At 40.2% G+C, this 15,152-nt stretch overlaps 1 protein-coding gene across 3 annotated transcripts in view; it reads left to right on the top strand.

Moving 5' to 3' along the window:
• LOC146555141 (carboxyl-terminal PDZ ligand of neuronal nitric oxide synthase protein-like) overlaps positions 1-15,152 on the top strand; it is a 248,283-nt gene that overhangs the window by 66,380 nt on the left and 166,751 nt on the right. For all 3 annotated transcript variants that reach the window (XM_085250812.1, XM_085250813.1, XM_085250814.1), the window contains exon 3: positions 14,680-14,772. In XM_085250812.1, the coding sequence (XP_085106938.1) occupies positions 14,680-14,772 (93 nt within the window). The remainder of the gene's footprint in view (positions 1-14,679; positions 14,773-15,152) is intronic.

The raw sequence follows: 15,152 nt of genomic DNA on the forward strand, positions 1-15,152 counted from the left end.
GAAAAATCAGTCTTGAGATATTTCTTGGCCCAGTCTTGACGTTTCAGCTTGTGTGTCTTGTTCAGTGGTGGTCGTCTTTCAGCCTTTCTTACCTTGGCCATGTCTCTGAGTATTGCACACCTTGTGCTTTCGGGCACTCCAGTGATGTTGCAGCTCTGAAATATGGCCAAACTGGTGGCAAGTGGCATCTTGGCAGCTGCACGCTTGACTTTTCTCAGTTCATGGGCAGTTATTTTGCACCTTGGTTTTTCCACACGCTTCTTGCGACCCTGTTGACTATTTTGAATGAAACGCTTGATTGTTCGATGATCACGCTTCAGAAGCTTTGCAATTATAGGGACTGCTGCATCCCTCTGCAAGATATCTCACTACTTTTGACTTTTCTGAGCCTGTCAAGTCCTTCTTTTGACCCATTTTGCCAAAGGAAAGGAAGTTGCCTAATAATTATGCACATCTGATATAGGGTGTTGATGTCATTAGACCACACCCCTTCTCATTACAGAGATGCACATCACCTAATATGCTTAATTGGTAGTAGGCTTTCGAGCCTATACAACTTGGAGTAAGACAACATGCATGAAGAGGATGATGTGGACAAAATACTCATTTGCCTAATAATTCTGCACTCCCTGTAGTCACTCTCAGAGGGATTGTTAAAGTTTTGGATATAGCTGCTGATAGATTGCCAAAGTGTGCCATCGGTTTGACCGAGTTTTTGTCAGTGCACACGGCTCAATGGCTGTCAGCTGGTTGTATTCTAGCGATGTTTCTGTCTTTTATACCAAGATATGGAGAAAGTCGTCCTGATATGAATTAGAATCAATACTATTTATATTGGCATTGATAAAATTCTTTCAGAAACAAACAAAACAAACTGCTTATCCACATCAGTGTTGTGCAGGGGCTCTAACCTATCCCATCTTCTTTGGGGTTTTGCTTATGTGCGATATATTCAGAGAACTTGGTGGAAACATAGAGTATAAAATAATAAGATGGTGGACAAGAACTAGAATGTGGTGTGTATTAGGTTGTAGTGCAGTAGGGGGTAAAACTGAGCTAAAGAAGGTACTGCTTCTCACTGCGGGAGTGCTCCAGTTTCTTCCTGTGGAGACGAATAGAGAGAGTATGGCACCTTTTACATTGTAACTGCAGACGCTCCACTCATCCTCTAACAGCTCTGATTATTGGTTTTCTCTTTTCTTCATCTGCTAGTCCTTTGGGCTTTCCCTCAGGGAAAGTCTTAGAGGTCTTTTCTTCCTCTGTTTCTGCAATTTCAAACCCTTGTTGATCGGTGGTTCTTAGTTAAGGGTGTAATAGTATGCAAAAGGAAAGGTTCAGTATGATCTTCACTTTTTAAACTTTTGCATATAGCAGAGACGAAGGTAGTTACTCAATTCAAAAGTGACCATAATATGTTATATACTGAAATGCTGCCAGTGCCAAAATTAAAAGCACACAGTCAACCTGATCTGTGTGTTCTCAAAGGGTGTAGCGCGTCTTCCTCCCATCACCTACAACTGCTCACGCCTGTTCCTTCCTGATCGTGGTTCTGCTGGATGTTTCTCAGAGATTTTTCTTAACACTGTCATCAAGTCCTTGCTCATAGGGGTTTTCACTCTATTATTGTAGGGTTTTTACCTTACAGTGAAAAAGTGCCTTGAGGGGACTGTTGTCATTTTGTACTATATAAAATTGAATTGAATCTTTTTGATAGGCTATTCACTGAAAACCAGCAGTGTTTCAGCAATTTTAGCTTTAAAATTGCACAAAATGTTGTGCTCCCTATGTTTTGGTCAGAATTGAGGACACTGTCAGCTTTTTCAAATAAACTTTATTGAATTGCACAGCCCTTTTCTCAGATGTGTCTACCGTCTGTCCAATGCCCAATGACTAATATCCAGTCTTGACTGCCACTGCAATCTGCCCCTGTTATTTATTTCCCCTAGCTCCCATTCAACATGTCAGCATGCCTCAACAATAACAGAAAAGGTTTCTTTCTTTAGTGCTTTCATGGCTGACTGTTGTGTGAACTTTTTGATTTGTCAGCCTTATGTCAAAGGTGTTGTTCCGTAATCAGAACTGCTCAGGAACCTCCCGTTCTCATAAAACTTTGTTTTTGTATTTAGTTGCGAATTCACTTAATGAAGGAGATTCATTTTTAGTTACTAGAAAGAACAGAAATAATAGCAACTGCTTAGATAGGTTAATACAGATATTGTCTTGACTGTGTGCAGACTAGTCTCAACTGGCGTTAAATCAGACCTAATTTAAGTGGACAGGTCTGCATTTAAACTGTGGCTGGCAGTAAGCACATTTCTACAGGAGAAAGATCACCAGTTTGAGACTGGGAGGAGAAACAAACCCAGCCACAGGGGAGGGGTCATAAGCTAGTCAGGCCCCAAAACCCAGATAAATGGCACAGTTGGATCAGGAAGAGCATCCAACATAAAATCAGTGCCGAATCAGACATGCTAATCTGTTCATACGGTGACTTATTTCCCTGTGAGAATAGTGTGGCAATAGTTGGCAATCAGATTGACTGTACCATGTTGGCTATCTGTTGTGGATCCAGTGTTCTGGGGGACACGAACTCTAAAACCAATCTTGTACAATTGGCTGTATAACTGATTAAGCACGAAATTGTAAGTGCTCATAGAACAGATGTATAGAGATAAATATTGATTTTAGTAAATGCTGTGCAAAGGTCAAAATATGCTTTTTACTTCACTAAGCACCTAATGACAACACCACAGTTTGCATATTTAAGAAACCTTGGCTTTCAGTTTGTGTAATTAGGAGCTTAATGATCTGAGCTGTTAATTAAACTTAATAAGTCACTCTATTATTGCTTTCTCCTCACTCTGCTCTTCTTAGGTCTTTGTCTCCTTTTGTCCTCCCTTTTTGTTTTTCCTCTCTCTGGTTCATTCTTTACAGCCCTCTGTAGCCCTTTTTCCTTTCTCTAGAGTAGCCATGTCATTGAGATGGATGTGTACTCGTGATTGGCCAGGGAGAAACCTCGGAGCTTGAATGGCATTGGCTTAGAACAATTTGTGTGTGTGTGTGTGTGTGTGTGTGTGTGTGTGTGTGTGTGTGTGTGTGTGTGTGTGTGTGTGTGTGTGTGTGTGTGTGTGTGTGTGTGTGTGCTCACATGCAGATGGAGGCCTGCCTGGTTAACCAGTGCTGGTCAGCATCTGTGTTATTCTGTGTTGTTTAATAGAAGATGGACAAGCAGTGTAGTGATCTCAGTCTGAATAACTGGCCTCTTTTCTAGCCTGCTAAGATCATTGAACACTCTTGGTAACTGCTGTTACTTGACCTCAGTTGTGAACTGTGTGTTGGTCTATTGCCATGCATCTGATTGGTTATTTTAATCTTTTGTTTCAGTTCATAATAAGTAACACATTTGAAATAGTTGCTAGCAGAACTGGCATCGATATTAGACTTTATGAGTAACGGAATTACCCCAGCATGTTTAAAATGAAAAAGACAGAATAGTTGTGCCTCAATAAGCTGTTAATCATCATTAGCAGTGAAGGAGCCATGCGTGTAAGAGTCACAAACAGGATCAGAAAGATCATTGTGTCTTGAAAATGAATCCGAGCACGTTTGGATGGAAATGTGTGTTTCTTGCTTATACTAGCAAACTAGCTTGTTTAGCATGGTGGAGTTCCTAATTCAGTGTTTTTGGAATAGTGTCCTAGGCTTGTAAATTCTGTCATACTGTACAGACACTTGATAAATTAAGTGAGAAGCCACATCATTAAAGCTCTTGCCTAATATTGTTAAGGTTCCCTTCATTCTGTCATAGCTGCTTTAGTGTCTTTGAACTTATCCACCGTCATTAAGGGGTGCCATTTCCCAACAAAGGTGGACAGGATCTGCCAAAGTAGCATCTGCACTGTGTTTGTGTGCTGCCTGAACTTCTCAGTCTCATGCTTTGTTTGACTTTCTGGTTATATTTGGACACTGCAAGACACTGACTAGAATAATGAAAATCTTGTAGTTCGGACCAAAAATTGGGTCAAAATGTCTGTTTACCAGACTAAGCCTGTGCATTAAACAAAAAGTCTCTAATCCTTTGGGTTTAGTATAATGCTGGGGTACCTTTACAAGCATATGCATTGAATGAGGATTGATGGGCTTGTCTAAGAGTTGGCTAAACCTTATGCATCTGAGTGTTTACAGCAGGAGCTCCAGTTCAAACTCCTGTGCACAGAGGGTTAACTCTTCCTACAGTGCTATAGTGTTTGAATGTTTGTCATCAGCAGATGCTAAGGTGTTCTGGATTTTGCACATCATTCTTACACCTAACAAAAGCAGCGACGAAGATGTGGATGAGCTGCTACTTTCTGACATGGAAAGGACAAGATGTCTTACATTATATGACGAGTAATTTTACATGTAATTGTGTCATTATCTTGCTTTTCTGTTGATCATTATTATTCCCTGCCTTAAATTTCACAGTGAAAAAAGCATCTGCAGGCAGCAGACGTGCATGTTTGTGTCTTTGATGCCAAAATGATGGATTATACTGGGAACAGAAGGAACCTTTAGGAATTAACAACCTGCTTATCTGCAAATGGTGCCTGGAAATGTTGGACTTGTTTGCATGATAGATGAGCCTGTTCATGGACCCAAATATTCATTTCATTTCAGTAGGTTTAGATGTGAACTAATATATGTCACTACTCAGTATGACAAGGTTGTTTATGTTGGAAAAAAGAAATTCTGGTGTTTATTACCATTTGTAATAACAATAGTGGTTCTTGCTTTCACTTAATAGCTTTAACGCTGGTAACTTGGTCTTCCTCACTCAATACAGTCAACATTACAATGGATTGTCTATCTCGTGAGACATATGGACTCAACAAAGAGTTCTCACGTGACCAAAAGATGATACCTAAGTTGATGATGTGAGAGGAAAAAGAAACATTGCATGATGGGAGCATCTTCAAAATCCTAATACAACAGAAAGTTTCTGATGTTGTTAACCCAGCTTACTTAGGATTTTTTTAAAATCCTAACATTTAAACAGGAAGTACAGCGACAGATTCTTATCTCAGGATGTCAAATGCCGCTGTCCTGTCAGATACTTCTGTGTCCTTTGCTTTGCCTGTAATAATAACAGTAATGCTGGATGCCACCACCTAACTAAAGCACTAGAAAGTCCACAGGAGACTTGAAGGGTAGCGGATTAACTCACGAAGCTTAGAACTACAAAGAAAGAACTACATTCATGGCACATTTGGGAAGTATGTGCTTTGCGCTTTGTTTGACTTTGCTTTTCACTTGTTGATGAGGTTTAGTAAAAACTGAGAACTGAATAAAACTACAGGATGCTGACATCTAAAAAAAATTCAATTTTATCGATTTAACACTGAATAACAGAAGGCTAAACTGTTAGCTTGGTGTACTATTAAATCAAGAAGCTCATGGTTTTTTGATAGGTTTTTCTTCATACTTTCTAATGCAAACAGTCATTTTGGCTGCAATCTAAGTGACAACATTGATATCATTTTAGGTGTGAATTCAGGAGGGTTATCCAGCAGACACATTTCAGACAATCCTCAACAACCTGAGCGGCACTACAAACCGTTATCTGTGCTCATTCTAACCTTGTCCTGTATAGCTGTGCTGTTGGGACTGTAAAATGAATGCTTGTGCAATTTCTCAAATACAGCAGTTTCTGTGCTGCAAGTTTTTTAATTGCTTGCATTCATTTTCTCATATTTTACAGATAGATGCAGCAGCGATGTGATTTATAGTATTGCTACTGCCTCTTGAAATGGAAGCTGTAAGCACTAGGGAGTGTGTGTGGTAGGTAATGTGGATTTAGCGACAGGGCCATAACAGACAGGAATAGACAGGCTTATTAGCGAGAAGTGTTCCTGTCATAGTTTACTGCATGCACTTGGCCAGTCAAACCCTGCATGAAAAATCTGTTAAATTGCTGCTGTAATCATCTCTGTGGAGGTCAATCGTGCCATCGATCAGCTGCTCCAACGTTTAAATCTCGCATCTATAGCACAGTCAACATTACAATGGATGACAACATGACCATAAAACCACCAATAACACTGACACGTAAACATTTATAGACTTTGGAACTTAACCATATTGAATAGTTGAAGTGTTTTCCCAGATTATATGTAGGGAATATTGTGGAGGTTTTCGAATTTTTTTGAAGGTATCAACAGATTGTTGAATGCAGAGCTTTGCGTCTAAGTATAGGGCTTTGGAGCGTGATGTCACGGGGGTGGGCGTGGAAAGGATTTTGGCCCGATCCGCCATTTTGGGGGTCTAGCGCAAGTGAAAAGGGAGCACACACAACAGCCACGGTTCGTATTTGCTGTGTGGTCGGCTGCAATGTTCGATCGCACGACTGGCAAGAGAATAAGGTTGAAAATGGTTTATCTTTTCATTCTTTCCCAACCTGGAAGCAACATGAGCGGCTTGTGTATCGATGTTAGCAAACGAAGGCGTCTAGCCTGGAGAGCAGCTGTGAGACGAGCTGACGTGCAGTTCTCTTCCATCTCCAAATATCTGTTGGTGCTCCAGACATTTTCATTCCGGTAAGTTCTAAATATGTTCATATCACTCTTTATAGCCTATTAGTTTTATTTTCTATGCGCTCTGAGGTCGTAGCAAATTAGAACAAACATCCTACTGAGTGATTTTGCAGAACTACCGTCTATTTATAGAGTTGCTAATTATTTGGCATTATTGCAGCAAACCAGCCGATGAAATGGATGAAACATCATGACTGAGTTCCAGCGCTACACGAGGGACCTGCTTCAAACAAACCACCATGCCAATCAGATTACTTCTTCCATGTGAGGGTGAAGAGGTGACCCTCCTGGATAAGATGGTGAAGGTTTGCTGCGTTTGGTGAACAGTGTGATAATAAAACCAGAGAAGAATGAAACCTGCTCCTGTTAAATGTTCTTAAGTATTGTGCTGTTATTTTTTCAAAAGATACAGTAAATAAAGTAATGTTAGTAGTGGGTGATATCATGTAAACACTCATGATTTGGTGTAAACATTTTGTCATTTGTAAACTGTAAATGACATGGATTTTACACTGTTACTGATGTGATGTTCTATAAGGTGGTTTTAATTAAAAAAAAAAAAAGGCAAAATTATTTTGTTTCTTTATTCAAGTTTTGAACAGCGGGACTCAGTCAGTACATATTCAGTAAATGCAAATTATTTACACAGCAGTGCACTACAGGCATACATCTAGACCCCTAGATAAAACATTATGGCATTATAGCAGTGACAACTCCTCCACAGTAGCAGGTGGGATTTTTCTGTTTTGGGGACGGCTCCTTTTACCTGTCACTACAGATGGTCTGTGTATGTTTTGATCAAGAGCCTTTTTTTGGGCAGCTGAAGAGAAGTCGTCTATCTTATGGCCAACCTCTGGCTGTATCTTGGTAATATTACCCAGCAAAACCCAGTATGCAGGTTCATCTGTAACAGTCCTTGTGCCACAGATCAACACTGTTCCGTCTACTTTAGACAGAAGAGCAGCGACGTGGGTGCAGGTCTCTGCGACTCCGGCCATACAGCTGCAGTGGGCGACTTCAACCTTCCCTGTGATGCTCACAATGACCCATGGCTGCAATGCTGGTTCATTCAGTCTTTGAGAGAGCAGCACCTGAAACACACACAGACAAAGTTCATTTAAAGACAAGAACTATGAGCCAAGGCCAACACAAATGTGTTTTATCTACTTTATCATAAATGTAACAAAGTGTCTAGAAAGTTAGCACATACATGTAATTATGCATTTCTTTATGTATCCATCTATAGAGCGCTGCAGGTTATAGTCTAAATCTGTCTGTTCTCTGTCAGAAACCTGCCTGCAGAAAATGAACCTAAAGTATGTAATGCAAGGATGTCATCACTTTAGAGATGGAGAAAGCATAAAGTGACAATTATGAATCACTTAATATGATAAGGAGATTCTGCAGGTCATTAATCAATGTATAAAACTAAAATAAAAAGTATTTTTAGTGACACAGGATATAAATATGGAAGCAAGATGTATAATTAGGATTATTTATAATAAATATGAATAGTGCAATTTCTTTAACCATAAAGAATAACTAAATCCTTCAGGACAGTGTCACATCAGTGCACTGAACTCATTATGTTATCCACCTAACAGCCTCCACACGTTCTCACTGTAATTTCCCCTCATGAATGAATTTATGCTGCAGTAATGTGAATGTTTGCAGGGAAATCAAACGCATTTCACACGCAGTACTCGAGCTGACTTACCTTTGTTTGAATGACGACTTGTACGCGTTGACTCCACAGATAAGGTATGAAATATGTCAGGCTACGTCAATAGCGGTTGGTCTTCAGGGTTTCTACTCCACGGCCGTATTTCATATGGGTCCACATTTCCAATGCACGCTATTTTCTGCAAGTACCGCCGCTTCGCCTCTGGACGCAATCGGTCTCTATACAGTCCATTCTCGTTTGAGCTGCTTTTAAGCATCTTGTAATCGTCGTTCCAACACAGTGTGTTTGATTTGATTCGTAGACCCCGAAAATGGTGCCGTGCTCCCACAATGCATTGCGGCGTGATGTCAACTCCAAAGCCCTATTCTTTATATTTAGGGTTGTTAACCAAATGCATTAACCTCATTGTGAAAAAAGCATAAAAGGGCAGCGAAAAAAAGGCACAGTTTGACATCGTCCCTAGTACAGAGTCTGTGTCATTTTACCCATGTGAAACTACCCCAATTAATAAGATCACTGAATTCACAGCAAGCATCAAATGTGCTTCCTCCGGTTCTCTAGCTCAGCAGTCCCCAACATTTTTTGCTCCACGGACCGGTTTATGTCTGACAATATTTTCACAGACCGGCCTTTAAGGTGTCGCGGATAGATGCAACAAAATAAAACGAGTACCGGTACCAAAATATATATATATATATTATTCATAACACACGAGAAAAGACCCTAGGAAACCGAGTTAACAATAAAAACGTTAAAAAAAATAATGATAAAAACCCTAAAAACCATAAATTTCACACCCGAGCCTCAACTGTTGCAACAGGTACCAACAGACTCACGAACCAGTGGTTGGGGACCGCTGCTCCAGCTCAAACAGTATTTCCTGAAATGGGAAGACAACTGACGTGGACAAGCATCTCTTCAATTGTGCTCGATACCAGAAAAGCCAATGTACAATGCAGAAGCCCGAGTCCTCTGACATTTTTTGCATTTCATTCTTGAAAATAGCTCAAGCCTGTATTGCGCTTGGCTTTATACAAGCGCAAGATCTCTTTTTATGACCTCCTTAGTTAAAGTAGGACTGTTATTCCAATTGCTTGGAAGACTCTACTCTTGGACCTCCTCACCTCTCCATATGCATACAGTGATAACTTAATCCTTTAATGCCAGGTGTTTTATATTTGATGAAAGTCATATATCCAAGTTGATATTTAAGTTCTTAAAATGGTTTAATAAACACTCCAGTTTCAAAAGGTTTGAATTTTTTTGTCAAAAATGTCATGCCTGTTGGTTCAAACTTTACAGGGTTAGAGAGCCTCTCGCAGAACAGACCACATATTAGTGACAAAAGACATGACACTGAAGTCAGAAATGGCATCTAAGAAGTAGTTGGGGTGTAGGTGGGTTGCAAAGCAGCTTGCATTGTCTGCATTAACTATATACAGTCTGAAGCATCTTAAACATCATACATCTATATTGCTAATAGGATCAGTAAAATGGAATTAGCTTAATTTTGTATTGTAAAGGGATTATTCATATTGGACTACGGCAATTAAAACTGGTTTCTTGTAAAGTCAGTGCGAGCTTGGTTGTTTGTGTCTCTGTGTCAACAAAAAGCATTTCCTTAAATTCAAACCCAAGGACAAGCGAGTGTAACTAATGCACTAGATGTCTAAAAGTGAATTTAAAATTGATACAGCAACATCAGCAGACATCTGGAGAGATTCAGAACCCTTACAGTAACCCTCTTGTCTGAACAGTTGGGTCCTCCTCTGCAGTATATAGACTGTAACTGCTTACAAAAGTCAAGCACTGTGGAAAACATTATCATTTCTGCTCTATTTTTTTTTCTCCTTGCTTAATATGTCCTCATTTTAATGAGCCTTGTACACTTAATTGTAGAAAATTGCCTCTCAAAACATTAGCAATTAGGTGACGCTGGAACCTAAAAGTGTATTTGGTGTCTTTTCTGTAATAAATTATTTAAAACTTATGAGATTGTTGCACAGTAATTTTCTGTTGACTCACTAATTGACAATCAACAACTCACTAGTTTGAGCACATTTACGCATAATTGGTCGCGAACTGCAGAGAGATGGGAAATGTGATCTCTTAGCAAACAGCTCTGGCACTTTTTGTGCACTGACAGCCAGTAAGGAGGTGATTGGGTTTCTTCAAAGCTTTCTTAAAGCTTCTTGCTTTTTCAGACTGATGCGGACAGGGCGCTCTTTCTGCATTCTATCAGCTCCTTCATTATACAGACGTAAAAAATTCATAACACAAGAAGTCACCTTGTCAGCATGTGGCCAGAGATTTTAAATGTCATCATTTTTATTTCACTTTGTGATCTCAAACGAGCCAAAGTTGTGACAAAGCATTGACAAAAACCTCTGTAACATAAATATATATGTACACTACTGTTCAAAAGTTTTAGAACACCCCAATTTTTCCCTTTTTTCATTGGGAATTACGCAGTTTAATGTCTCATTGCATAATACAAATAAGCAGTTGGAGCTAAAACAGAAATCATAGACCAAATTGATAGACCAAAGTGTCTTCTAAACTTTTGACTCATCAAAGTAGCCACCTTTGGCAGATATAACAGCTGAACACACCTATGGCATTCTTTCTACAATAGAAATCAAAATTCTTCATAAAGTTCTTCCCATATCTGTTGCAGAAGTTCCCGTAAATGTGGCACTTGTAGGTCGCTTTGCTTTCACTCTTCTGTCTAGTTCATCCCAGACCAGCTCGATGGGGTTTAAGGCTGGAGACTGTGCTGGTCACTCTGTGTTTTGAAGCTTACCATCTTGTTCTTTTTTCCTGAGGTAGTTCTGGCATAGCTTGGACTTATGTTTTGGGTCATTATTTTGCTGTAGGATGAACCCCTGACCAACTAGGTGCATACCGGAGGGTAGTGTGTGGCGCTGAAGAATGCTGTGGTAGCCATTTTGGTTCAGGGTGCCTCTCTGTACAAGTCACCGATTCTGGATCCAGCATAACAGCCCCAGACCATCACACTTCCTCCTCTATGTTGGACAGTTGATGCCACACACTGTGGAACTATCCATTCACCTACTTGACAGCATATAAAGATCCTGCGTGATTTACTGAATTTGTATAAATCACTCCATAATACCAGTGGCAGTGGTTCATGGACCAGCCAAGCCTCTTTGTCTTATTCTGATGCCTGGCTTTCTTGCTGCAACTATTCCTGTCAAACGTGCAGCTCGAAGTTTTCTCTTCAGAGTTGAAGCTGAGACTTGCTTACTACGACCAATATTAAGCTGTGCTTGAAGCTGTTGTCCTGTGAGCTGCCTATCATGCAAGCGACTCTCAGAAACTTGTCCACTGTTTTATTTATGGCTTTGGGTCTGTCAGACCTCTCCCTGTCAAAATTTCCCCAGTTTCTGAATGCCTTTCAGTGGTGAAAGAAACTGTACTCACTGACACCCTGACTTTCTTTACAATTTCTCTGTAGGAGAGACCTAAACTTTTAAGTGTTATGATGGTCTTTCTCTCTTCCATTGTTAATTGCCTTATTCTCGCCATTTTTGTAGCAACACACTACTTTCTGCAGTACAGTACTGTTAAACTGATGCTCACGAGGGTATGGTAGCATAATGTGTTCCAACACTGGTTTTATGCAGACAGATGGGGTTGTAAGTAATCAAGAAAAGTTGGAACACCTGGAGGAATTATTAGCAGCAGCTTTCAAGGATTGATCAACCTCCTTTAAATTGTGAACCCATTTTGTGTTCCCTGGAGAAAGGCCTTTTTATATAATTCTGAAATGTACATACTTTTTTTGTTTTGGGTAACCTTACCTTTTTTAACCTCTGACAGTTCACCAATTAACTTTGTACCATTTCAAGCTATCCATTGGACTTGAATGACTTGAATTGCAATACATAACTGTGCATGTAGTAACCATTTAACATTATATCATTATTTTTCTTATACTGGGCCTTGGTGCAACACATAAAAGCAAACAAATAATAATAATAAAAAACCCCAAACCTCATGCTCTTCTGATTGGCTGTCCCTCATAGATAGCATCTGGGTGGACCATCTGCTTGGAGCCAGAGCTGTCCCCGAGATGACTGAATTTACAATATAGATATAAAAAGTGTTTCGAGCAGTCTGAAGCCAGACTGAGAGAGTATTTGGTCAGGGATTACTTGCACATACACTGACGTCACTTGAATATTTCCAAAAATGCAGCTCCTGTGGGGTGTTCCCAGTCTGCAGTGGTCAGCATCTATCAAAAGTTGTCCAAGGAAGGAGCAGTGGTGAACCAGCTACTGTCTCAGGGGTAACCAAGGCTCATTGATTCAGAACTCATCAATGAGTTGTGCTTTATTTAGACCAGAGTGCTCGCTTTGCTGTTTTTATATGCACCCCAATGTTCTGATGTCTTTCTTTGATTCACTGAGTGGGTCTTCCATAAGCGTCTCACAGCATGGTAGGATTGTACCTAATCTAACCTCAGTCGTTTCTCTGATGATGGCTGATGGCTAGAAGTAGACATAGAGGTGTGTCTCCTGTCACCTTTCAGGTGGTGCTGTATAACTCAGGGATTCAGGCATCACTCGGCTGCATGTCAGTTTGCAAGATCCCTATATTAACACAAAAGTCACTTGATCCAGGATTTTTTTTTTAGCCCTGCTCTGTATTTGATAGGCAAACAGTGTGGCTCCATACACTATTGACTGTGGGTGCCTCCTGCAGGGTTGTTTTTTGACACCGCTCACAGCTCCATTAAAGGCAGCAGAGACCATGGAAGCTGTCTCAGCTTGATTTATGGGGTATAAATTGACTTTAGCATAGCAGGAGTCTGCCCATCATCTTATATTCACTCAGCTGGGATTGCCCTTTTTCTGCAACAAATCTTGGTCATTGTCAGGTGTCTGTGCTCAAATAATTTCATGTTCATTCAAGCTTTCTTTATCTAATGCTTTCTGGTACTTCTAACATAGAAACCAGAATGTTTTTAAATTAACCACAGAAGTTTGTTATTGTAGGGCTGATCAAGTTTGCAAACGCTGGCACGATGCTTATTCAAATCTTTCAAGTGTGTTTATGAAGACACAGTGAAGCTGGTTTTATTCATAGTTTGACTGCGTGCTTGGTTTGTGGCAAGTGCAATATGAGTGGATGCAAATATGCTCTGGGTGTTATGAACAAAGAACGAGCTGCTTTAGCAGAAGTCTGCATGACATGGTAAAAAATGTGTAGTACCATCATTTTGTATTGGGACGATTATATGGCTTATGATAGATGAACATATATTGTTGGGGCACACACATCTCGACTTGGAGATGACATGCATCACCACGGTGCTCATACCTACCTACACAGAGCCTACACAACTTTTAGATCAAACCATTAGAAATGATGTTGGCTTGATTTTTTTCAACAGTGTGCTCTGTCTATCTGAAAATATATTTTTCACAAAATTGAATAGGCAGCACGGTGGCACGGTGGTTAGCACTGCTGCCGCACAGCAAGAAGGTCCTGAGTTCAATTCCAACATCATGCCGGGGTCTTTCTGTGTGGAGTTTGCATGTTCTCCCCGTGTTTGCGTGGGTTCCCTCCGGGTACTCCGGCTTCCTCCCACCGTCCAAAGACATGCAGCTTGTGGGGATAGGTTAATTGGATAATCCAAATTGCCACTAAGTGTGAATGTGTGAGTGAATGTGAGTGCGAATGGTTGTCTGTCCCTGTGTGTTAGCCCTGCGACAGACTGGCGACCTGTCCAGGGTGTACCCTGCCTCTCGCCCTATGACAGCTGGGATAGGCTCCAGGATAAGCGGAAGCGAATGGATGGATGGATGAAACCCTTAATGTGTATATATATGTTGCACAACAAATTTGCATCCAAAAAATTTTCCGTGTCGTCTTTTCACACCGTGCTCGGTCTGTACAAACTGAACCTCAGTTATCTGCTGCTACCATTAACTAGCAAGATGTCAATGTAATTTTTTTAACAGTACTTTGCTTTGATACATATGTAAGACTGTTGAGCAAGCCTTGACAACAGACGCTTGTAGGGTTTTTATGTCCAGAGGTTTGGGTTGAGTGGAAGTATCACCTCTGTACCTTCAGCTGCATGTTACACCGGTGTTATAACTAATATAGTTCTGAAATCACAGCAGCTTTAACTCAACTTTTAGATCAAACCATCTAAAAGTTAGACAGGGCTGTCAGACATGCGCCAATGTTGTCATTTGATATTTCTTCCCTGTTTCGTATAATTTTTTTTTCCACTGCCCCAGGACATGATTCAACAGGTGGACCCCCCCTCCCCCAACACACACACACACACACACACACACACACACACACACACACACACACACACACATCCCACGTCTACCTTTAATTTTCCAAAGAATTAATATCGCTTTGCCTGTCTTCTCTCTGCAGTATGAGTTCAAGGTCAAAAACATCAAGAAGAAAAAAGTCCACATCGTGGTGTCTGTAGATGGCGTGAAAATCACCTTGAGGAAAAAGAAGAAAGTGAGTGAACTTTTTTTATAAATTGCAAATTAAAAGCATCTTTTGTACTACTTTGTACTGTTTTGTACTGAATTGTTGTCACCCGCATCGTAGACCTTTGAACGGATCAGTAAAACATCATATAAAATGTCTTGGTGTAAAAACATTGATGTTTGTTTTTGGTTCATACGTGTGCTTTATGGTTGCGCATTGACCACCTCTGTCATCGGCCACGTCGATCCTTTTTTTTTTTCTCTCTTGTTTCTTTTTTCTTTTCTTTTTTCTTTTCTTTCTTTTTTTTCTCTTTTTTCTTTTTCTTCTTTTTCTTCTTTTTTTTCTCCTTTTTCTCTTTTTCTTCTTCTTTTCTTTCTCTTTTTTTCTTTTTCTTCTTTTCTTTTTTT

The sequence above is a fragment of the Mchenga conophoros genome, linkage group LG17 (genome assembly GCF_057382185.1).
Source record: "Mchenga conophoros isolate Kocher_MC1m ecotype Shallow Benthic linkage group LG17, M_conophoros_male_GT1.1, whole genome shotgun sequence".
Lineage (NCBI taxonomy): Eukaryota > Metazoa > Chordata > Actinopteri > Cichliformes > Cichlidae > Mchenga > Mchenga conophoros.